At 38.1% G+C, this 24,589-nt stretch overlaps 3 protein-coding genes across 3 annotated transcripts in view; 1 reads left to right on the forward strand and 2 right to left on the reverse strand.

Annotated features, from left to right (window-relative positions):
• The window catches only part of LOC111861786 (dual specificity mitogen-activated protein kinase kinase 4), a 75,778-nt gene that overhangs the window by 37,468 nt on the left and 13,721 nt on the right, over nt 1-24,589 (reverse strand). Inside the window, exon 2 of the mRNA XM_033750452.1 lies at nt 12,211-12,219. The gene's annotated coding sequence lies outside the window, so the exon portion shown is untranslated. The remainder of the gene's footprint in view (nt 1-12,210; nt 12,220-24,589) is intronic.
• On the reverse strand, nt 4,521-6,135 carry LOC111861792 (transmembrane protein 186). The gene is made up of 2 exons (XM_023846643.2): nt 5,515-6,135; nt 4,521-5,172 (listed from the first exon to the last, which is right to left on the reverse strand). Exons 1-2 carry the CDS (start codon nt 5,912-5,914, stop codon nt 4,862-4,864), a joined length of 711 nt encoding a protein of 236 aa, XP_023702411.1. The 5' UTR covers nt 5,915-6,135; the 3' UTR covers nt 4,521-4,861.
• Nucleotides 6,151-20,145, forward strand: LOC111861785 (RAD50-interacting protein 1; the record flags this gene model as incomplete). The annotated part of the gene is given in 11 exon segments (XM_023846633.2): nt 6,151-6,274; nt 6,752-6,993; nt 10,116-10,289; nt 11,078-11,200; nt 12,585-12,849; nt 13,656-13,881; nt 16,277-16,605; nt 17,373-17,584; nt 18,005-18,170; nt 19,446-19,579; nt 19,911-20,145. Coding segments are annotated over 11 exon segments (2,197 nt in total), but the record flags the coding sequence as incomplete, so codon positions are not given.

Raw genomic sequence — 24,589 nt, forward strand, 5'->3', positions numbered from 1 at the left:
AAATATAAGTATTTTGTATAAATTCCTATAACCCATTTTAAGTATTTCATGGTCTTTAATTCAGGGTGTATATATCTGTGTGTGTGTGTGTGTGTGTGGGTGGGGGGGTCACTGAGGTTCATGTTCAACAATTTGGGTGTTTGCACAGCAGTAATTATATATGATTACAACTTATATCATATGACAGTCCTACACATCATCACAGTTTTGGGTTGACACTGCAACCACTTTATTTGAGAATATGTATACTGCCCATAGAAAATCCAATAAAAAATCTCTTCATTTGTTACTGTTATTGTAACACAAAGGTGAGATCATGTTACTACATGTTTATTAAGAATATTTTAGCACATGTGTAGGTTTAGTCTTTCGGGGGAAAGTCACTGCCTTCATATCTTCATCCCTATCTCTTTTTTTTCTTTCCCTTTCATAACTTAATCTTCTTCCATTTCTTCCCCATCCCTTTTTACTTCTCTGCTCTATCATCCTCTCTCGCTTCCTCCTACTTTATATTTAAACATTTTATGTAAACATCACATAAAAGTGTTTTTATGAAGATGTGGAAGTATGTACATGTTGTTAAATGAGGCACAGAGAGTGACAATTAACCTTTAACGTCCGAATGACACATATATATGACGCAAGCAGCAACCTGAGTTGACTGAATGGCACATATATGTGACGCAGGACACGTGCACTCTCTGGGAGTGCTGACAGTTTGACCTTGGATTTGAAATCAAAACAAACCCATGTGAGGTCATGTCAGTGGTTCATTCCTTAGCTCTGAACAAAGAAATCGTTTAGCTCTGTCCTGGTTTCAAAACTATTAATGTTTATATATGACTCTTTGTGACCCGGTCAGCCAAATATAGCCCAGCTTTGTTCTGAGAACTGAAGAGGAATTGCAGATCAGTGAGCTTTCAAGGAAGTGTGACGTATTCAAGGGTTGGTTTTCATTGGCGAATTATCAGTTAGGAAGTCAGTGTTGGATTGTGTAATATTTCTTTTTCACTTAAAAAGTTAGTGTCAGACTGTCATATATTTCTTTTTATATTATTTTGTGTCTTGGAAGAGGTAGAAACCCACAGAGCCGGTATTACTTTGTGAGTCAAAGGCATCTTCGTCACCGTGACTTTCCGTATCAGTGTCGGACTGGCACCTTTTCAACTACTATTTTTTATTGCTAGTGGGGTGGGACTAAGTCCCTTGTACTGCTGCCACTTCTGGTCTATTGAACCATACTATTACAGTTACTTTGCATCACTATTTTGTGAGTCTTTGTCAATCAACATAATTTATTCGATTTTGCTGGAAACCCCCTCACCTCCAAGATGGAACCTCAAAAACGTGCCCGATATTCCAAACTTCTCGATGCAGAAGAACTGGAGGAAATATTGATGGAAGAGGAATCTGATGAAGAGTTAGAAGATATCAATGAGTTCACTGAACCTCGAGCAAATATGTCGTCGGATGAGGCAGAGGAAACGGAAATTAGGTTTCGTGATAGAAGACCCGGGGATTCACCAAAGGTACTAGACTTCACTGGTCCTCTGAGTGGAATCAACAGATCAGCTGCTCCCAATATAAATGCACAGTCCTCTCCTTTTTCCATTTTCATTCTGTTTTTCCAACAAATATTCCAAATCTTGTTACAAGAAACCAACAGATATTTCCTCCAATTTATGGCATGCCAAGATGCTCCTGGCCCTTCCGTTCAACTGCCTGACGTTACAATTGAAGAGATATACAACTTTTTGGCAATAATTATTCAAATGGGCCACGATCAACAGGACACCCTCAAAGATTATTGGTCAAGAGATGAGCAATACTACACTCCATTCTACCGTAACACCATGGTATGAGACCGTTTCTTCCATATTTTGAGATTCCTACATTTTGAAAATAACAAAGCTCCTCCCAATCGAGATGACCCAGAGTATGATGCGATTTCTTTGGGTATACTTATGACATGACAGTTTATTTGGGCAAACAAAGGCAACTTGCGACAGAAGAAATTACATTGACACATGGCATTGTTCTCCAGCTAATTCGAAGAGTAGAAGGCTTGGGACACAAAATTTACATGGACAATTATTTCAGTTCTCCTGCTTTATTTGACGATCTTTTAGACAGGAAAATAAATTCATGTGGCACCGTTCGCAATGATAGATGTGGAATGCCACAAGAAATTTGGCCCAAGTCAATGAAATTGAAAAAAGTGGATATTGTTACAAGAGTCAAGGGGCATCTAAGTGTTGTTCACTGGAAAGACAAGCGTGATGTGTATGTTCTGACGAATTTGCACCCTCCTCCATTGGAAGGCAACTTCCGAGATGAATCTGGCCATGCTGTCAAACCCCATTTAATTGAAGACTACAATGCATACATGGGCTTTGTTGATAAATCTGACAGGATGGTAAACAGTTATGGCATTGTTAGGAGGACACGGAAGTGGACAGAGAAATTGTTATTCCATCTTCTAGAAATGACTATTCTAAATGCATATCTATTACACAAGTCATGTGGTGGAAAAATGACACACATAAAGTTCCGCGAAATATTTGTGTGGGATTTGATTCTTCAGTCGCATGAGGCGAATATCACAGTCAGTGGCATTTCTCAGGGGACGCCAAGTTCATCTGGGGCCCAACTGAGTCGACTGGAGGTGAAACATTCACAACACTGGCCAACCAAAGGAAAACAAAGACATCGTATTTGTTCTCAGAATAAGAAACGCAGAAGCATGCTCTACGACTGTAAAAAGTGTGACGTTGCACTATGTGTGGTGGACTGCTCCGAGAAGTGGCACACATGCGTCAGAGTGTGAGTTATCGTAAACTGTGAAGTGATGCAGTTCAAACTCGCGTACAGTCTGAATAAAATATTATTGTATATAGTGTGATTATATTTACAATATCACCATGATTCAAGGTTGAAGAAAAAACAATGGGTAAGTCCTTTGGAATTTTTCAATTCAATTCAATTCATGTTTATTTATGTGCAATAACTTAATACCACAGTGGCCAATTACAAAGTTAGCACGAGTATATAAAGATACAGAAAAATAATTAAACAATACAAATATGACAGAAATAAATCAGTGAGCATAAATCTAAAGAAGACTTAAATATATACATATATTTATGAATTATGAATTATTATGAATGTTGCTAAAACTGTTAGCAACTGGATACAAAGATAAGACAACTGAGAGTGACAGCATAAAATTAATAACAAGTCTAATAAATTAATACCAATTACATAAGAAAAAAAGTTAGCCGAGGTATACGCATTTGTAGTTAATGAGAATGCTAATCCAGTAACACTATAAAAGGTTTGGTACATGCTTGTAAAATATGATTCAGAGAAACCGCTCTGTGTGCAAATATGCCGAGATCTTTACCCACTACGTTGGTAGCAAGGGCGCACCAAGAAGAGGAACAGTGTCTTTTTGAGGGACGAATGCTAAAAGTAGAGAAGTTTCGAACATGGCAAGTAGGAACACGAAGACTAGCATTATCCAGAAGGGAGGAGCAGGATTCAAGGCCACAATAAACCTGAATGAAGAAGAGTGCATCAAGATGTCTATGCAGACTTAGAGGGTGCAATCTTAGTCTCTCTAAGGCAGATGTATAACTATAGGAGCTATGAGGGAAGTAATGATAGAAACAGAGAGATGCAAACTTTTTCCGGATGCACTCAAGTTTTGCGGAGCCAGTAGATGTGATAGAATTCCAAGCTACCAAGGCATATTTCATATATAATAAAGATTATATTTTGCATTTCATGACAAAATATTCACAGTTAATTTTCTTTTGTAAAACTTGCTCTTTTATGTATATGTAGAAAATTTTGTCTTTCAGATTCTTTTTAGTTCATATTTCTATGTTGCATAGAACGGAAAATATGCATTCTTTTCTGAAAGTTTGCAATGATAATTAATTAGGGTGATTTAAATTCTGGCCGTACAGGGCTGCTGGCAATTTAAAAGTCCGTACGTTAAAGGTTAATGTCATGTCAGATAATGGGAGTAAATATGTCCTGCGTGGGCTCAAATGTGTACAAGACCATAACATTTTCCAAGAGGTTTGCATCTTATTTGATATCAAACATTAACTCCCAGTTATACAGATATCAGATTGATGAATTTTCTATAAATTTCTAGTGTATTCAGCCATGGTATTATATTCCCTGATGATTTTGGCAAGAATGTGCTATCACACACTACTTTCAAAATGTCTTCACTAGAGTAATAATATAAAAAACTAAACTTCCTTAGGGCCCCCATACACACACAGTTTGGCCTCCAGTTCAGCCTGCAGAGTTGAAGACTGAAAGGCAAAACTGACGTGTGTGGTGCGGCCGGCCGGCCAATCGTTTGGACTGTTGGCCTGTGGGAAACCTGTCAGTCCGTCAGTTCTGCCTGCAGGACCATAGCACATGACGTGTGTGACTCAACATTATAGGCTGGAAGACCGTGATTGTGGCATGAAGCCTGCCGCTTTATCTGCGTGTGTATGGGGAGGAAAGGGAGGGGGTAAACTGTCACAGTTTTGCCTGTAAGGTCGATCAGAAGGCCAAACTGTGTGTGTTTATGGGGGGCCTTGATCTGAATCCCATAGATATGGGCCAAACTCAGGACCAGTGTCACCATTGGTGAAAGAAATAATTTTTTCCACCTCAGAAACTAAAATCCACAGACTTGTTCCTTATTATGACTGCACTGTAGGTGAAGGCAATGCCTTGTTTAAGAACTGCTAGAAATTCAATGTATGAATCAATCACCATTCCTACACATTAACTTTCAATGTCCTAACAAAGTATCAAGTTCTGGATTTAAAAACTTTAGTTTTTACTATTATTAAAATTCATTACTATTACCAAAGACATGAGTAAAAAGCTCAGCGTCAAGAACTGTTCCAAAGCGCAGAGTGAAATGAAGTGTCTGTGGTGTAGAATATCGCCTCAAGTTTATATAAATATCACCAGTTCTCTCTCTAATCTCTGAAAATGGGACAACATCTGACACTGGACAGTAAATATCAACACGTTTGCCCCAGAAATCCAAATATGAAATTTTAATTCTACTGCTATCAGAACTAAGATAGATAGCACCCACAAGCTTATAGAAGATGATACCAAATGAATGTAGGACACAGCAAGTCATACCACCTGTAACACAGAAGAATGTTACATTTCAAATTAATCTCAGATCTGTCTCAAGAATGACTTGTAAAACTTATAATCTTTGTGAGTTCTGACAAATACATATCAAAATTCCCTGGCTTTATTCCAGAAGATCAAAAAGCAAGAGTATTCTTCAGTGATAACACATTTTTTAAACAAATGAATCACAGTTAGGTATCCTTCATGTTTATTAAACAACATGTCATTAAAATAAACAGCTTACTTAATTAACCACTTCAGTTGTGTTCCTAGAACTTTTGCATGATTAATTCTGTTCCTACTTGGTATATTTCAGACAACTTTCCAGCTTTGGAATAGACAACATACCTAGAGCAATAAAGGCTGTCATTGTATCAATGCTGATAACGTCAATCAATTTCAAAAGGGCACTAGTAGGTAATCCTGCAGCTGACACTACTGTGAAATGTTTCTTCAATTTGTTAACAATACCGCCAACTCGTGTATATGGAAATCTGTACAGGACGCGGTAGTCTTTAGAGGTCATACTTGTATCCATTGCATTTCGTACATTTTCATTCCTTGTTCCGATAGACTTTAACACATTAAAAAGTGGTCTGGATTCGTTTTTGGAATCCGAGTAAGATTTACAGTTGAGGTTATGGTACCCATGTGCTGTGTATGATGGTAAACCTAACCTCAAAACACTATTGTTACACCAACGAACTGCATGTACATTGCGAAGAATTCCTCTGAGTTGGAACACCATACTGAAAATTCTATTTTGTTTCGGGACAATATGGCTAAAATCGTGTAACTGTATTCTCCATACCACTTGGATATATATTCCTTCGGTATAGCCCGGAAATGGTAGGCTTGAAATCCGTTCCTTAACCCATACAATCCATACGATCCATACCGCTCAGTGTCGTTCCTTGCTGATGGACAGCAGTCAGCTGTTTGGAGATAGGTCTGTACGTTAAGGCATGTTGCTATGGAGGACACGGATTTGAAACAAAATGTTGTGTACAAATTAAATCTTGAATTCGGAAAGGATATCAAATCTATCGAGAAAAGCCATGATTTATATAAGAAACTTCAAGAGGAGAAAAATTCTATAGAAAAATCAGTAAGTTATTTTGTAACTACAGCATCGGGAGGTTTTAAAGCTACTGGTACTGATTTAAAATGACTGTACTCAAAATTTGCCAGTTCTCATCTTCAGTGAACAAAAATTTCATTAATTGTGATTGCTTTATGGTTTTTATTGATTGTAACTTGGATTCATAACAAGAACTATTACTCTAAAATATTCACACAGATATAATTTATCAAACTTCTTTTGTATAATGTGACAAATTTATTTAACATTATATATACATATTATTGAAAATAACTAATTTTATACAGATATTCGTATTGGTAGAGAGATTATTTTCTAAATGACAGAGATTAATCAGTTGATTGCCAGAAATCCAGTATCTATTGTAACCTCTTCCTGACTAAGAGAGGTTACAGTAACCCCTCATTCTAATAGCACTGTAAAGCTCCTTTTTACACTATGATTAATCCTCTATGGCCCCTGAAATTAGTCTTATTATTTCAGCTTTCACTTGCTAGTAGTGAAGTACCTTCAAAAGTGAGTGCAGCTGTGAAGGGTGTTGAAGATACCAGTCTTGAAATAAACAGACTCATAGACAAGTTTGATGCTCTTAGCTCAGCTGTTGGAAATCAGCTTACGAACAGTGAAGGAATAGCCATTCAGCTACAAGAATATATCGATAAGATAGATCTTTTAGAACGGACTTTAGCATATTTGCAGTGCATCAAAACCATTGAAGACATAAGGTAAGGGTGAACCTGTAGGATTTGAAATTCTCACAGTGGTGACTGAATAGTTCCTGACTTCTGGGATGCCATGTCATATAATCTAGTAGATATTTGCTATTACTTTTGGGAACATGCATCATCTGTCTTCAGGATAAAGATGGAGGCAGCGCACTCCACTGAAACATTTGTAAATGTCTCCTAGATTATGTGGCATCACGTCCCAAAAGATGGAAATCAAAGCATGAATTTTTTGCAGAATAATCATTCATCCATATTCAGAGGGTTATATGATGACAAACTTCAGAATTCACATCTGTTTCAGTAAATAAAAAGTGTTGTGATAGGTGAGACATGCATTATGACTTTTTCAACAAGCTACACATATGTACATGCAAAATCATGGAGGTAAATGTTTAGGAATAATTTGGTTTGACATGATCTTTCATTTCATTTCATTTTTATTATCATTCAACAATCCATACATACAGGTATTACAACCATTTGGATAAGGAAATTGTCAGTTTTACGTCTAATTCTTGTGCATATCTTTACAGTATACACTGTACCACCCTAATATAGGGGATTTGTCATCTGAATAATATTATCTAGATCTAGTTACCATTAATTTCATTGCCTTTACACAAATACAACAGATTAATCAGCTGTATATTACATTTACACACTTGATGAATCAAAAGACGTAAATTCATCTACAGAATAAAAGGAATGTTTCAGCAAAAAAGATTTTAATTCCTTTTTAAATGAGTTAAAGTTTCCCTTTGTTTTATTTGATTGGGGACCTTATTATACAAACCAATTCCCATATTTATCACACTCTTAAAGAGAGCTGTATTACAGTGCTGTACATGAAAATTTAATTTTTTTCGTGTGTTATTATTACAAATGTCTGAATTTATTGCCATAAAAACCTTGTATTTTTTGATAAAGCATGTCACCTCCAATATATACAGAGAAGGCAATGTTAAAAAATTGTAATCTTTAAAAATTTGTCTACATGATGTACGACTACTAATACCACTAATCACTCAAAGAACCTGCTTTTGCAATTTAAAAATGCTTTTACTTTCCCCATCCCCACCCCACAATAAGATACCATTTCTCATATATGACTCAGAATTCGAAAAATAAATAATTTTTATCATATATGGACTCATTATTTCTTTTAATATTTTCACCATATAAATTACTTTGCATAGCTTTGCTTTTAGAAATTGAGCATGAGCGCACCATTTTAGGGTTTCTTTCATGTGAATTCCAAGAAATCTCAATTCTGACTGATAATCTATTTCTGTATTATTAAAAACTATTTGTGGTCTTAACGGATCTCTCCGCTGTTTTGAATGAAATGACATGGCAGATGTCTTTTTAGTATTTATCACAAGGTTATTTTTTTGAAACCATATTTCTAATTCTTTCATAACATTCATTACTTTATATTGAAGGTCAAGTTCATCTTTTCCAGTAATTAACAAATTGGTATCATCTGCATATAAAACCAGCTTTGCTCCTTGAACATTTTCTGTAAGATCATTAATGTATAGTAAAAATACCCCTTTTACCCTTTTTTTTAAGGTTCATGGAAATCATTTCATTCAAAATGTATAAGTAGAATACACAGATATATACAGTGTATTTCAGCTTTAATGATTGTCTTCTGTTTAAAAAATCAGCCTGAAAATTGGTACTAGACCCCAGGTTATCAAATTTAAAATGTGTTTTGATGCATTGTACAAATAATGGGAACGTGATCTTACATTCCATCTTGGATATTTTGAATATCTGAATAAAGGAAAAGAAAATTTTTTTTTTTTTTGGTGAGCAAATTCAGGTATAAGGGAAAGACTGGTGACTACAGGAGAAAAATTGATACCAAATCATTGCTTATTTTCATATCTAATTATTCACATTTAGTTTATATCTGTTAATCTTTTAAACATCTCTGGCCAAAATGAAGTCCTGGGTACCATTGCTGTACATATGTATTTCTAGAAGCATTGCAATCATTGCAGTAGCATCTCATCTCCAAGAGTGTAGAATTTTGAGGGGGGGGTTAAGATATCCATGTAACAGTCAGTGGAGGCCCATGGGGTTATGATATGTCAGACTCCCACATTTTCTAGACATTTGGCTGACAGATGGCGGTGAAGTTATCAAAACTAAATAAAATGAAGTTTCTAATAATGGAACCAGGAAGTTTAGGAATTGCCATTTGACCGAATTCTGAGCTAGTTCAGTGTGGTTATCTCATCACAACTTATTTTTCGGGCAATAAACGCATGCTAATATCTTTCAAGACTCAATTTTTAAACATTTTAAGGAGCAGCCTATCAAGAGATTTATGTACTAAATTATATCAGCTGTTCAGCTGATTGTAATCTTGAATCAACTACAATAACAGTTAAGCTTATAGAAGAATATTAATTTTTTGGATGTAATCCTGTGTATTCCAGTACATGATCACCTTGAAGAGTAAGTCAAGCAAGCAGCCAGCAAGCAAAGTAGCAAAATACAAAATAAATATGTCAAAATCTAAGGAGATAAAGAAATGAAGGAGCTTAAGGAGAACCATGGGAAGATGGGGTAACCAGGACAAAAGGACCTCAGGGAGAACCAGTAGGAGGAAGAAGAAGAATAAATAGTGTTACAGAGAGATAAGGGGAAGGGGAGAGAAACATGATGTTGTAAATCAGAAGATAGTCTTTGTAGTCACCAGTGTGAGAACCTCAGATCCAAGCTTATGGAATTTCTTTCATGTAACTGCCTTCATTATCAATTCACTTTTTCCCTTAGAATGCGTATTTAAAAAATCTGAAATTTATGTCCTTTACAGTTAGAGGCCAAAGCTTGGTAAGATTGTAAAAGATTTTTAGCTTAATTATAGACTTCTCCTGAATTTATTATTCTTTCAGTTTCACTGTGAATGTCAGGTTTATTTATTCTATGTCTTTTGAGGTATTTCAGTTCTGGCACACTTTTATGGTGTTGCTTATTTTGTCAGAGATTCAGTTGTGGAATGTCATTTCAGATTAATCATTGTCAGCATTACAAGTGCAAATATTAGGAAATAGATGAGATGTTTCTGTTTCAGTGTCTTACAGTTTCTAATATTTATTCCATAGCAAAAGTCTGGAGTCTTCCTTAGCAGAAAAGGATGATCTTAAATGTGTAGAACTATACGTGTCCCTGTGCAGTCAGAACAAAGTACTTCAGCACTCAAAATGCCAGCATCTGGTGTCCTTTGTTAGTGATACTGTACATTTCTGGCACAATCTACTGAAGCAGAAGTTTTCCACGTGAGTATTATGAAGTTATGTGTAACTGTAATTCTTCAGCAGACAGTATGAACATGCACTAACTTCACACTCATGAATGAAACGCCAAAACTTGTATCTATCAACTTTTGCAGGGGCTGCTTTCAAAAGAGTGGTCTCCTAACTCAGAATTATATAACTTAAAATTGTTGATGATCAGCCTCTAACAGAAATGAGTACCAGGGATGTTCCTGGGGGGTGAAGGGCAGCTGGCGCATAAGGTTGACAGCCTCACTGCCATCTTTGTGTAAGATTCCTGGTACTCATTTCTGTTAGAAGCTAGAATCACAATTTTCTGCACACACTTAGGATGGCAATATTCATAAGTGAGTGGGCTCTCTCACCCCCCCCCCCCCCCNTGGATCCTTATGTCTCCCACCCCTGAGTGGGACACACCCCACCATTTCAAATCCTCAGGTCTAGAGGCTAGCCAAGTTCTAACTGTATTTTACTGTTGGAATATAAATTAATATTACCTAAACAATACATTGACAACACAAGATTTCTAGAACTGGAGGTATGCAATATGGAAGTAAGCATTGAGTTCTACCCAGAATGCCTTTTGTTCCCCCCTCCCCATTACTCCTGTACTACAGAATGGAATTGATACATCCAAACTGAACATAATTTTGAGGGGCTGTTGCAAGAATGTTTTTTAATGTTGAAATGGGGTTGTAGGCTACTATGAAATTTAAAATATTTATTTGCTCAAAATCTGAATGTGAAGAAGGTTAATTTTATATATATGTGTGTGCTGTATTTAATGCTAGAGAGTTTGAAGCAGTACTGAAAGCGATAAAGTGGCCGTTTTTGAACGTCGTAGCCACTCCACCACCAGATGCCCTTCATCGATTCCAGCTTTTTACAGAATTTCTGCTCAAGCTACAACTGCCGTATCCTTCACAAATCTTGTAGCATGCCTAGGTTACAAAATAGTGCTTAGATTTTGTGTACATTGATATTGAAGAGGCCTGCTGATATAAAAATGGCATATTGGTGCAAATATGTGACTTTAACTCACACAAACTGAATTCATGTGAATCTCTAAAGTCAGTGGTGTGCTTCTGTCATGGTCCTGTAACTACATCCAGTATGTTACTACTGTTTAGCCTACTTCCTTCGTTTTGAAAAAAAAAAAAATGAAAGGAGTCTTATGAGATCACCTTGCTGGCTGTGTATCTCCCCTACCAATTTTTTTGTCTTCTATGCAGTCTATCATATCGAAGAAAAGTAGGCAGTTAGTTCTTCTGATCACTACTTGTTTTATTTTTTATTTTCATTCCTTATAATTTGGTATTGCTATTTGGCTATTGGTCGGCCTCTGTGGTCTAGTGGTCAGAGTTTGAGTCCTGGTGCTACCAGATTTTCTGACAACTAGTGGGTCTGGAAGGGGGTCTGCTCAGCCTTATGAGGATAATTGAGGAGCTACTTGAATGGAAATAGTGGCTCTATTAACAGCCGTGGGGATTTGTTGCGCTGACCACGCAATACCCTCTATCCACTGAAGTTGGCACTAACTTTGACTACAGGTGGCAGTTGCTCCATTGGTATGGTTCACTCGCAGACTAAAATCACGATTTTTTTTATTTGACTATTGTATAATACATTTTACAATGGAAGAGCTTATTAAAATTCAGCAGGAAGTAATTTCTTTTGTACCTTCAACCTTTGTTTCCATTCTTCCTCTCCTATATCTCCTTCATGCCTTATCTCATTCAATAGAGCGAACTAGTTCAAATGGTAATACTGACTTGTATTTAGGTGTCAAGATGAGGCATCAACTATCTTGCTAAGGTTTATCATGGTTTTCTCCGGTCCCTCTAAGTAAATGCAGGGTAGTACCTCAAATGAGGTCATAACTACTTCCTTCTGCATCCTATCTTGTATAGTCTGAGATACTGACAGCATTGCTCTGAAAACCATAAAATAAATTTATTTTATTCCCTTGTTTCTCCATTAAAACAGTGAATTACTTTACATGTGCATCTCCATGTGACATAATTTTGAATGTAGTACTGCCATTTGCATAAGTACATTAAAATTGGTGGACAATATTAAAATGGATCTTAAGAGAGATTGGCTGGGACAGTATGGATTGGATTGATCTGGCTCAGGATAGGGACCAGTGGAGGGCTCTTGTGAACATGGTAATGAACCTTCACATTCCATAAAGCGCTGGGAAATTCTGGAGTAACTGCAGATTTGGCTTCTCCTCAAGAAGGAGGGCTCAGCTCCATAAGTAAGTAAATGCAAGTTATTTCCTTAACCTGAAATCAGTGAAGATCTCTTGCCTCAACCAGTAGTTACATCTACACTTTTGACAGATTTTGCTCCTTTGTGTCTACCCATTTCCTTGTTGATTCGTCCACTAAGGAAACGATTCCTGTTTCACTTCTATGGGACAAGACAGACAAACCGTCCTGACAAGCCAGAGTGGTTCTTCACACAGATACTGACATGGATACGGGATCATGAGAAGTTTGTGAGCCAGTGGGTGCAACCGGTGCTGAATATGAATAATATGCACCCCATATCGGCTAAGGTGACTCATCTACTCTTTTAATTCCATATCACTCTTACACATAATAGTTTCGGTTGGTTCCAAGACACTGAGCATTGTAGTGAAATATGAATGAAACAGCATTAAGCGGAAGTGTCTGTGCCACACAATTTACATAACTGCTGTAAGCCAGGACTGCTTGAAATTGGATTATCAGGCCATGTACAGCCAAGTAGACTTCAAGTATTGATTGCTGAATAGCTCTAAAGTTAATGAAGAAAGTTGTCTTCTGGGTTTAGGCACCGTGTATTCTTCGTTTTGGCCGACGTTTCGGAGGAACGTAGCGCCTCCATCTTCGGAGCAGTTGAATANAAATGTAGCAGACCTATAAATGTGATATGTGATGCCATGTAAATTAGTAGATGCTGTAACATGTATAGCTAGGCAACAGTTTGGTAAACACATTTTTCGCTTAGTGGGGGATGGAGTCCAACTGGGTCTACTTGACATGGCAGCCACTAATTGGCCTACTGTAGCCTGCCCCGGGTGATTATGATGGAGAATTTGGTGGAATGAAGATTGGCAGGGGAAACCGAAGTACTTGGAGAAAACCCGCCCCAGCGCCACTTTGTTCACCACAAGTCCCACTTGACCAAACCCGGGATTGAACCCGGGCCGCCGCGGTAGGAAGCCAGCGACTAACTGCTTGAGCAATGGCACAGCTGCTTTGGTAAACACATACTACAGATGTAAACCAGAAGTGATGATTTGTCAAACATAATGTGAAATTGCCAACATAATTTATAATCATCAGAAGCTTAGAACTGGTTTTCCAAATTTCACTACAGCTGGAGATGATGCGTGGATTGGTACAACTGGCAGTGGAGAAGCTTCACTCAGAGCTGCCACATCTAAAGTATGATGATACACTCTTCTCACATACTGTTGATGAGACACTTGGGTTTCATCATGAGTTACGTGAGAGTTTTGGTTACCCATCTTCTCAGCCAAGTGTCATTGGTGTTCTCACTCAAGCACAGATTTTTGTAAAATGGATCCATATGGAGAAGAAATGTAAGTCACTATGTAATATCTACAAAAGGAATTAAAGTAAACTTAACAGTCTGCTATTTAAATATTGATCAGTTTATATTGAAGGTTTTATTGTATTGAATATCTCCATTTGTGATTCTCACCTTTGTTTGCCCAGTGAGGTTATTGAAATGTAGCAATCTATTTGGTTGATTTTTCTTCATTCATTCATTCATTCATTTATTCAGCATTCCATAAATCCTTACATGGTTAAACACCAATGGATATAGAAATAGTCAACATGAGTAAACAAGCTCACATACTACATCACAATTGTGTAATGTCATACCATTCTTCTTCAAATGATAGGACAATAAAGATAATGATAGATGGCATTGCTTCATATTTGTGTGAAACTTGTTCTGTCACTCTAGAGGCAGAATATAGAATCAGAATATTTTGAGAATAGGCTGCTAAAATGAGTACTTGGATATATAAAAAAGAGAAGTAACAGAAGGCTATGGAAAATTGCATGAGAGAAGCTTCATCTTCATTAGATACAAGGTGGTTCAAATATGACCGGGACTGATTTGTGTGTAAACAAGCCGCACTGCGCAGCAGCTGTGCGACCTTGAGAGAGTGAAGCCACAACCTCTACCCTCTCTCCTGTTCGGGTTAGAACTTATTCAGTCCTGTCTGGGAGTTGCTAGAGTGATGAGTGAACAGAAGGTACCGTGGAGTGTGGAACAGTGCATTGTGATCAAATTCCTCGGAGAAAACGTCCCGTCCGCTGAAACTCACCATAGACTCCAACAACAGCATGGGTAAGAGTGTCTCTCACAGACCCGCGTGTTTGAGTGGTGTAAGTGCTTCAGAGAGGTCAGAGAGTGCGTGAAGAATGAACCGCATGATCATCATCTGCGAACATCCATCACTGAACCAAACGTTGATCGTGCAGATGAGCTTATTCATGAGAATAGGCGCATCACTCTCAAGGAACTTGGAGCAATGTTGTCCATCAGTGTTGATAGTGTAGAAGACATTGTGAAATGCCATCTTCACTATCGCAAGGTGAATGCACGGTGGGTACCACGCACTTTCACGGCCGTGAACAAAATGGTTCATATGCAAGCTGCCAGTCATCTCCTGCAGCAGTTTGAAGACGAAGGTAATGCATTTTTGAAGTCTGTAGTGACCACTGATAAAATGTGGATGCATTACTTCATTCCTGAGTCCCAGCAGTCATCACATGAGTGGCGGCATACCAGTTCTCCCAAACCCAAGAGAGCACGGGGGAGCCGTTCGGCAGGAAAAGTGATGGCAACGTTCTTCTGGGACTGGCAGGGGGTTATCCATGTAGACTTTCTGGCAAATGCCAGAACAGTCAATGCAGCTTATTACTCAGACTGCCTGGCAACAGACATGAAGGAAAAGATCCAATCAAAGCGGAAGACAGGTGGAAAGCGGGTAGCCTTCCTTCAAGACAATGCACGCCCACATATGGCCAAAACAACAATGGAAACCCTCTGGAAATTTAAATGGAACCTTCTGACACATCCGCTGTACAGTCCCAATTTGGCCCCAAGTGATTTCTACCTGTTTGGAAGGCTCAAATCAGACTTGCAAGGCATGCGGTTTGTGGACGACACTGTCATCCAGACTGTTCGGGAGTGGATACGCTGCCAACCACAAGCCTTTTTTGAAAAGGGCATCAGGATGCTTCCAGAACTTTGGAGAAAATGTGTTGAGTCCGGGAGGGAGTACGCGTTGAAGACTGACATGTGCAAGTAAGTGTTGGGAAATTATGTTTTTCTTTTTTTAAAAGTCAGTCCCAGTCATATTTGAACCACCTTGTATTATTAGAAGGATCAAAGTAGCAAGATTAGATGGACAAAACATGTGAAACCTCTTTAGGAGATGAGGAATATGAATACAGTTTCAGGCAGGAAACCTGAAGGGACTATACAACTTTGGAAGTATAAACATAGGTTTAGGGAGGCTTATATTATGGTAGATTTTAAATACATCACTATTATTGTGGAAATGTGTAATAAAAGGAACTTCAATTTATGACTTACTGTTGTTTTATATCATTCAAACTTCAAGTAATGTTCCCGGTTTTTTTTAAACTTGTCTGGATCACATTTTAAAGCTTTATGGTTTGGAAGAGACTGGCTATCCAGAGTAAAGTTCTGTTGTCTCCTCAGGTAACTTTCTCTAACATCTTTCCTGAGTTATCATTCATAATTTTCATACAATATTTCCATTGATGCCATATTATCTCATGGCTGACATGACATCAAGAAATAAGTTACAATTTCTGCTTCATGGAACAGTTTAATTGTGTGCTATCTTAGGTTCAGTAGTAGTTTATAGTTAAATGGAATACGTATTTTTGACTGTTACTTCAACCCAGACTTTTTTTAATGTGTTGCAGATGCAAGAGAGAAGATGGATGCCATACTAAGCTCAGATACTGCATGGCTTCCATTAGGAACTCCAGAACTTGATGAACTGCGAGTCACGGAATGTGGTGAGAGTTTCCTCACCCTGCTGCTCACTATAACAGAACGATACAGCAGTTTACCCCAGCCTGGGCATCGGCTACAATTCTTGGAACTACAACTAGAGTTGCTTGATGAATTTCGAGTTCGGTTACTGCAGCTGTTACACGAAAACTTAGACCCACTCAGCCCACGTTTTATAGCCATCCTCAACACCATCAGCTACCTGGCATCAGTCTTACAAGAATGGGGTGGTCTCACGGTACTTTCCCCTACTTGTCTAAAAAGTATAGTAATAATATACTCTTGCTGGTACATCAGCATTGCAGTGCAGAACTGGTCATGGCCTCCTTGATGTAGATACAGGGCTGAAGGGTTTACAGTAGGCAATGGGCAGGTCAGGCAGTGATAATTAAGTTTGGTTTCATCAGGAGACAGTTTTTTGAACAGTCAGATATATCCTTTACCAGTGAATAAATGTGAGCATGGCTGTGTGAGTGATTCAGTAGGTGAGTTTGTAAATGAGCAAAAGAATGAATACAAGATTGAATGCACATATTATGCCAGATATAGACCAGGATTTTCATAATTCAATTTGTAGTGTTATTCTTAGGAATGAAACCCTGATTTCTGATTTGTCATTTTTCAAGAACATGGGGGGGGGGTGAAAAGAACATCATCAAGAAGTTAGGCATACCAAGTGTTGTAAGATTTGAGGCTTTCACGGCGGTGACTATGAAGAAAGCAGTCTTCTGGGATTTGGCACCATGTATATGTGGTGTTAACCGACGTTTCGGAGGAACGTATCGCCTCCATCTTCAGGGTAGAAGAAAAAATATAAGAAATCTGCAAGCGAAGAGACCGTGAGAACCGGTAAAAGCAGACTGACATTCCTCCGAAACATCAGTTAACACCACATATACATGGTGCCAAATCCCAGAAGACTGATTTCTTCATACCAAGTGTTACTTACTGTATCAGAATAGTGTAAACATGGAACTACCTACAGATATGACATCTGTGTTACAGCACTTCCTACAGCTGCAGTATTATAAAGTCCAGTTCGATAACGCTAGTACAAACCAAGGAACTGGTAGCTCAGAACTGGAAGGTCTCCAAGGGACAGTGTTTGATGACATATTGGGACTTATGTTGCGAATGAAGGATGAGCTCATAACCTCTTTGTGTGAAGCAGTGATGATGGACATCATGGCTCGTAGTCGTGAGTACAGGAAAGACAAGTGAGTTACTGAAGATTGTTATATTGCAATGCTGATCTTTGTATGCCTGCTTTGCAAACAGGACAGTTATATGAATTATGGTTTTAACTTATGGGCCAAGATTCACGTCACGTGAGAAAAGTTAATTGCTGGAATATGTATCACTTTAGGACTGCATGCAAAGATAGGAAACAGCCAGCGAGGTATAATGTGCCCATGAGGCATTAACTAACACCATGTAACATAGTCTTTCTGAAGCTAATCTAACTCTTCTCGCTCCAAAGTTGAAAGGCTACATGGTGATTTCATAAGCCCGTGTCTTATCGTTAAGAAAATTGGTCATATACAGATTTTAATGCATGAAGGCATTAAACATGTTCATAATTGTTCCTTGCCTCTTAATGGAGTTCATGATAATTGTGACAACTGTCATTGTTCAAGGTGGTTTGCAATGCCATCACCAAAGGAACTGGTAAACCCAACAGTGACGCCCAGTGTGTGCCTCATGTTCCAAGTACTGGCCGAACGACTTCACCAACTACAAGAACGGCTATCCGTTCCACTGTTCAGTGAAGCTTGGCAGACACTTGCACGTCAACTTAACCAGGCATGTGATGAACACGTGCCACATTTTCTCACACACAATAGATCTCCAGTGCGGAATGTTTGCAATGTATCCTCACTCTCAGAGCTTGCTACAAGCCAACATGCACTATAGCTATTGCTAGCAATGTAAAATTAAAAAAAAGTTCGTATAATACTAACAAGAGAGCTGCACATTGTAAAGAAAACCTGATACGAGTAGAATAGCTGTTGAAAATTAAACGTGAAAATTTGACAGTTCCCATTTCCCTTCCATTGGTCCATCCAATCATATACATTGTAGTCCTTGAGGAACACTCTGCAGTCATTGAATATTCATGCTGTGAACTTGAATATTTATTGATAGATAAGATAAACTGGTAAAAATTTGTACTTCTTTTGGCCTATGGACGATGGATGAAGTCCAAAACAAGCCAAAATAAGTACAGTATACACCATTGTCAGAATGCAACAGTCTGTTGTTGTCCTGATGATTTTTTCACCACACTCCCGGTTGTCCTAAAGTTCTCTACCCACAAAACAATCGATTTCCGGTAAGGAACCGGACCTGTGGGCTTAATTCCAAAGTGAGTACAAAACGCACGCTGCACTGCCACGTAGGAATGGTTGTTCGAAAAATAGGCTTCGACAGCAAACGCATGCTGCTCACTCATCCACCTCATGTTTCATACCGAGGGGTATTAGACAGAAACTTCCGCGACTGCTGCGTTTGCTGAGCCTATCCCCACTTTTCTGCGACCTCCCCTCCCTGCACAATGCGCCTTCACAAAAAGTAAGTTTCTGCGCCCCACCCTGTATTACAGCAAACATTGTCCTACCTAGACTAATTATATAGATATATTATAGTTCTGCTAACATTATAAAGATAGGTAAATCATAAAAATTAATCAATATACCAAAAATGACTCACACACAACAAAAAGTAAAATCCTGATTGATTTCACTTTCTGAAATAGTGTTACACCTATGTTCAGTTATATAGTTGCTAATTCATTCAACATGCCATATGGTGAAGACAAAATGACAAGTAAGTCATAATGGACTCTGAACATAGTGTAGTTGGGGGAATGAAGAAATGTATACAGAATTGCAAGGGAGATCACCTGAAAGATCTGTCTTTCCAGAACTTTTAAAATTTATCAGAGTTAGATATTTTTATGATGTTTTTAACAATTTCCCATTGAAGTGTCAAATGGGCTTTATGTTAATATTAGATAATAACAAAATATAGTTATGGTGTATGTTTCAATATATTTCTAAATATGGTACTGTGTTATAGTTCATCTATGAAGAAGTGATACTGCAGAACAACTTCAATGAGGGTGGAGCAATGCAGTTGCAATATGATATGACACGGAACATGTTCCCACTTTTTGGGCAGTTCACTCAGAAGCCAGACATCCACTTTCCTCAGTAAGTGAATTATCATTATCATACATACATAATTTTCCTCACAGTTTACTGTTTCTTACCATGTACCTAATAGAGAACTCTCAAAGATATTATGGCAGTTACTCTGTACTTTTGCTACTATGTGATTGAAATCTATTCCCAATCTTTTTTCTTTTCTATTTTTTAATTGCTTGAATATACAGGGAGGAATTTTACTTTTTTGACTGGTTCCATGGCTCTGCGCTTCACAGTGACCGGTGCACCACATGCTGCAAGACATACAAATTTTTCTCACTGTGGTAATGAAATCCCTTATAAGTTCACATTATAACACCTACTTCATGTTTTACAGGATAAAAGAGTCGTGCATTTTGTTGAACCTCTCAAAAGGATCTGCCCTTCTTCTAAGGGATACACTCAGGTCATGTCTGACAGATGATGAACTGGAGGGTTTACAGGAAGAAGAAGTGCTGTCAGAAATTGGAGTTCACCGACTTGATGCAAAAAAATCCATTGATGTCCTGAACCTTCGCACAGATCTCACACACATTTAATTTGTCACTGGTGAACATGACTCAGTACTACTACAAAGACCCCAAAAGTGAGTCATGTTGTTTTCTTCAAAATTCATATTTTGACATTTGATGTTCTCGTGACAGTGACTATGAAGGTTAGTACCTTTTGGAATGTGATGGTGTGTGGAGTGATAGAAGTTTACCAGTGTTTTGGAGGAACTTTTAGAGTTGAAGAATGAGGAAAGCAAGAAAATGGTTTAGGGCTTGCTACATTATTGTTTCCTTCCTGTGCTTATTTTTTGATCTTGAAGCTGGAGATAAACTTCTACCAGATCACATAATGTCTCGTCCCGGAAGATAGTACTCTTTTGTTCATCTTATTTACATAATATTTATGTGAATATACATGCAGCCTTAGGCTGGGGCCACACGAGCGCACAAAATGCATCCGTTGTAAGGAGTGTACTTTATGACGGACGTTTCTGAGTACGCCTCACAGTTGCAGAATGCAGTGCATAGTTTTTTGTCTGCAGTGGAGCCAGAAGGAAGCGTAGCATTCACCTCTCTTGTTTATTTCTACAACGGACGCATTTTGTGTGCTTGTGTGGCCCCAGCCTTAATTGTATATGCTATTAATACTCTAAGTAATTCCATCATATATTTTTGCACTTCATTAGAAATTAGGTGGGCTATAAATTCCAACCTGGTAAATGTCTTTTTCATCCTCATGCAGTCACATTTGCACACAATTCTATAGCTTTCTCATTTCCAAACTAATAACAAAATGGATTATTTAGTGTGTCATCGTATGACAATCAGGCACAGCTAGACATTCACCACATTCAGTCCCTCAGTTTTGTCTTTCAGCTTATGTGGAGTTTTTCATTGTCATATATGAGAAAGAAAGCTGCATTTATTTCTGAAGGTGTTAAAGATTTAAAATTTGCATGGAGAAATAGCTGTTCAAGATTGGTGTGAAAACTGTCTTCTGGTATGTGCTGCTATGTAGTCTGGTATATGACATATCCCAGAAAAGAGTACTTTCATGATTGCTACTGTGAGAACAGAGAATCCAGCAGCGAAGAACATCAGAGGGAAAATAAATAAAGTTACCTACTTACTTNTGGCCTATACACGCACGCGGCCTGTACATGCGTAAATACGGTATTTGTTAATGATATATTATGTGAGAATACTTCAACGCTGACCAGTAATATCTGTAAATTTTTATGGTGTCTCAATCAAATGTAATTTGTTTATGGTTTAATTAAAATTTGAAAACAAGTTTTATTTTTTTATTGCTGTTATTCCCAGTTTCGTACTTTGTATGTTATGGAATGTCCAACATTGTTAGTAGAACAAAGGATCAATACTACTAAAACATCCACCACAGTCTATACCTCCATATTCCTCAATGTTGGGCCTTTATCCTTATGTCACCCTTAGACATGTACATACTGTCTAATTTCAAGGGGATAGTCAAGATTTGATAATTCTTCCTTAATATTGTATTTCACCCCATTGGCTCATGCTTTTGGAAGAAGCAGCAATCAGTTTTTCTGCTAGTGAGAAAAAACATGTATATGGTTTTAGTCTTGGAATCAGTATGTTTATTCTCTGTGCTGTTTGAGCTTATTTGTACTGGAGAGAGGTCACAATGCTACACAGCTCTTAAGTTTTGAATCAACTGTAGTTCAGAATGAATTACAGGAAATTAAACAAGACCTCAAGTTCAGGTTCACAAGAAAAAAAATACAAGTTAAAGCATCTAATGCAAAGTTATCATATACATGAAATACTGGACTCATCATAGCAGGCTCCCTGCTTAAATAGAACTCCAGCCATTTAAATCTGAGGTCATGTATATTGGAATCACGTTAGACAAAAAAGTTCCATTCTTCAAATCACATACACAGTCTGTACTGAATGAAGTACATAGACTGGGCCAGTTATACCCCATCATAAGTTTAAATTTAATGCTATACAAAACTTACTAAGATCTGTACTAACTTACTGCAATGTCATGTCCGAAAGCTGGAATAGTGAAAGAGCAGATGTCCATTGCTAGGCAAATGCTCAGTAAACACATTCCTGCGGCAATGAATATGCAAGAGCCCTATAAACATGCCTTCTCATCAACAGAGAGAGGCGGTTTTTTTCTGCATGGTCCATGTCAAGGGGTTATAAGAAGAACAAAGAATACTGTTTGAGTCAGTTGAATTTCAAGACACCAGCCTACCAGGATATGAGCTTGGGAGCAGAGGAATTAGTACTGAGAGAGTCAGCAGTTGACAATGACTGAGGAGAAATGGCAAGAAAGGAATTAGGCTGTGCAAAAAAGACTTCCTATGTGATTTGACAGTGAGACTGTTATAAAATCTGTTGCCAGGATACAACCAGTGAAGACTGAGAATCCTAGTGCATGTGTAACGGTGAATTGTAAAGTATGTAGATTAGCGATGATATATCACTTTTAGTTACAAGTTGAATGTATAAGGCGTCAATACATCCAATCCAAAACCCATCTATAAGTCACGCACACACCCCTAGATGTGACATTATTATGTGCTGATATGCGGCACTGTATGCAATCAAAACCTACAGCACTTCCAAAATAAATGTCCGAAAATCATATCTAAATAATAAAGACTGCAGCAATAAAAAGAAGAAGTTCTGGGAGAACTAATTACGTACTTTCTTTAATGTGACATGGACTGCATAGAAAATGATGCATCGAACGATTCTATTGTTTTTGTGTGTATTTGTTGCCATGGTAATGTTTTTACTGAGCCATTGCCTAACAGCGATAAGGGGATTTTTACCAAACCATTGCCTAGCAATGTTAGGAGGATACACATACACACACAGACTGATGGAACGAATTTACAAAGTACACCTTTGAAATTGGCTCAGGTGCCATAATATACATACAAAATTTCATGAACATTGGTTCAGTCATTCAAAAGTTGATACAGTGGATGCAGAGACAGCATGGAGATCACATTAGCCTACTTTAATTTTTTCAAAATAAGAAAAGTAATGTAAAAATTGCACACCATTGTGGGCGTGCGGCTGATGTCTGGGACATCCTAACCTGACACTATGACAGGTATGACAATATGACACAACTCTAGACAAATATAAAACATCAAGGACTGCAGTGAAGTATAAAGATTTGAAGAAGGTAAGCATTTAGAAGAACTGAACGTCTTCAGTGGTACGAAATATCTGAGGGAAGGGAAGTGAGAAATCATTCCATCTTAGTGTCGACACATTATACACAAGATGAAGAATGAACCATGTATTGAAGTATGTGATTAAAACTGCTTCTGCTGTTAGATGAACTTTATACCATGAAAGGTATGAATGAAGTGTTAGACAGAGGGACTGAGCTTTAAGTGGAATCTAACACAGAAGACTTATTTGTATGCAAATACACTGTATTTCAGTAAGAAATTGCGAACATGCAGATATATGCGTGTATTTCAATTGCAGACACTGTTTGTCTAAATTGTCATCTATTGGACTGTGATAACCCGGAGGATGGCAACAGCACGTTCCTCTAGAACACTGGTATCTGCCTACAAGATTGTATATTTCACTCCAGATGACCACAATTTGGAAATCTCAAATTCTACATCAAAAAGGTAAAATGTGAAGTTGTCTGTTTGCTTAATTAAGCACCATGCCATAAACACCTTTGGGGAGTGGAGGTATAGCTCCATCATTCTTGTCCTTGACATCAGATGGCAGTGAGTCGTCAGCCTCACACCCCTGCCACTTTTCTCCCGAGGAAAGAGCCCCTAGTACCCATTGGCTATGAGGCTAGGTGGACGGCAGAGCTGGGCTGGATGCTGTGGAGAAGTAGAAACCTGGCCGTCCAGCCCATAACCCATCACTATACCAACTGAGCTATCCCGGCACCGCCTCCAACAACTTCTCCACCGTTGCGCGTTCATTCGTTACCGCGGACAAGTGTTTAACGCGCCGTTACCTAGAAATTGCCGCGTGGAAAACACTTCGTCCTGTATTGCTGCATCTGTATCTGTTGCTGCTGTATCTGTCTGCCTCGCCATTGTCTAGCAATGGTACAGCCACCATTTTTTTTTACATTCTACAAACAAACGAAAAGTTCTGGGAAGTACTAATTGCCTACATTCTTTTCAATATAATTTGAGTATTTGATATGATAAGCAGAAAAAATCTTTAGAGTATGTCTGTAATAAAGTCAATAAAACATACGTTATGAGAAACTACAATATTGGTATTATTGATGGGAGAGACTTATGAAGCGGGCAGTTTAAATGGCCTCAGGTGGCATGACATACGTTCCAAGTTTCATATATATATATAAAGGTCCGGCCGGCACGTAAGGCTGACAACCTTCCCGCCATCTATGAGCCGATTGTCTACAGAATGTTGGAACCGCAACACCTCACAACCCTATGGGCCTCCATGGCCTGTTACAGGGATAGCTTTACTTATATATATATATATATCTGTTCAGGCGTTCAAA

The sequence above is a fragment of the Cryptotermes secundus genome, unplaced genomic scaffold, assembly GCF_002891405.2.
Source record: "Cryptotermes secundus unplaced genomic scaffold, Csec_1.0 scaffold413, whole genome shotgun sequence".
NCBI classification, from domain to species: Eukaryota; Metazoa; Arthropoda; class Insecta; order Blattodea; family Kalotermitidae; genus Cryptotermes; species Cryptotermes secundus.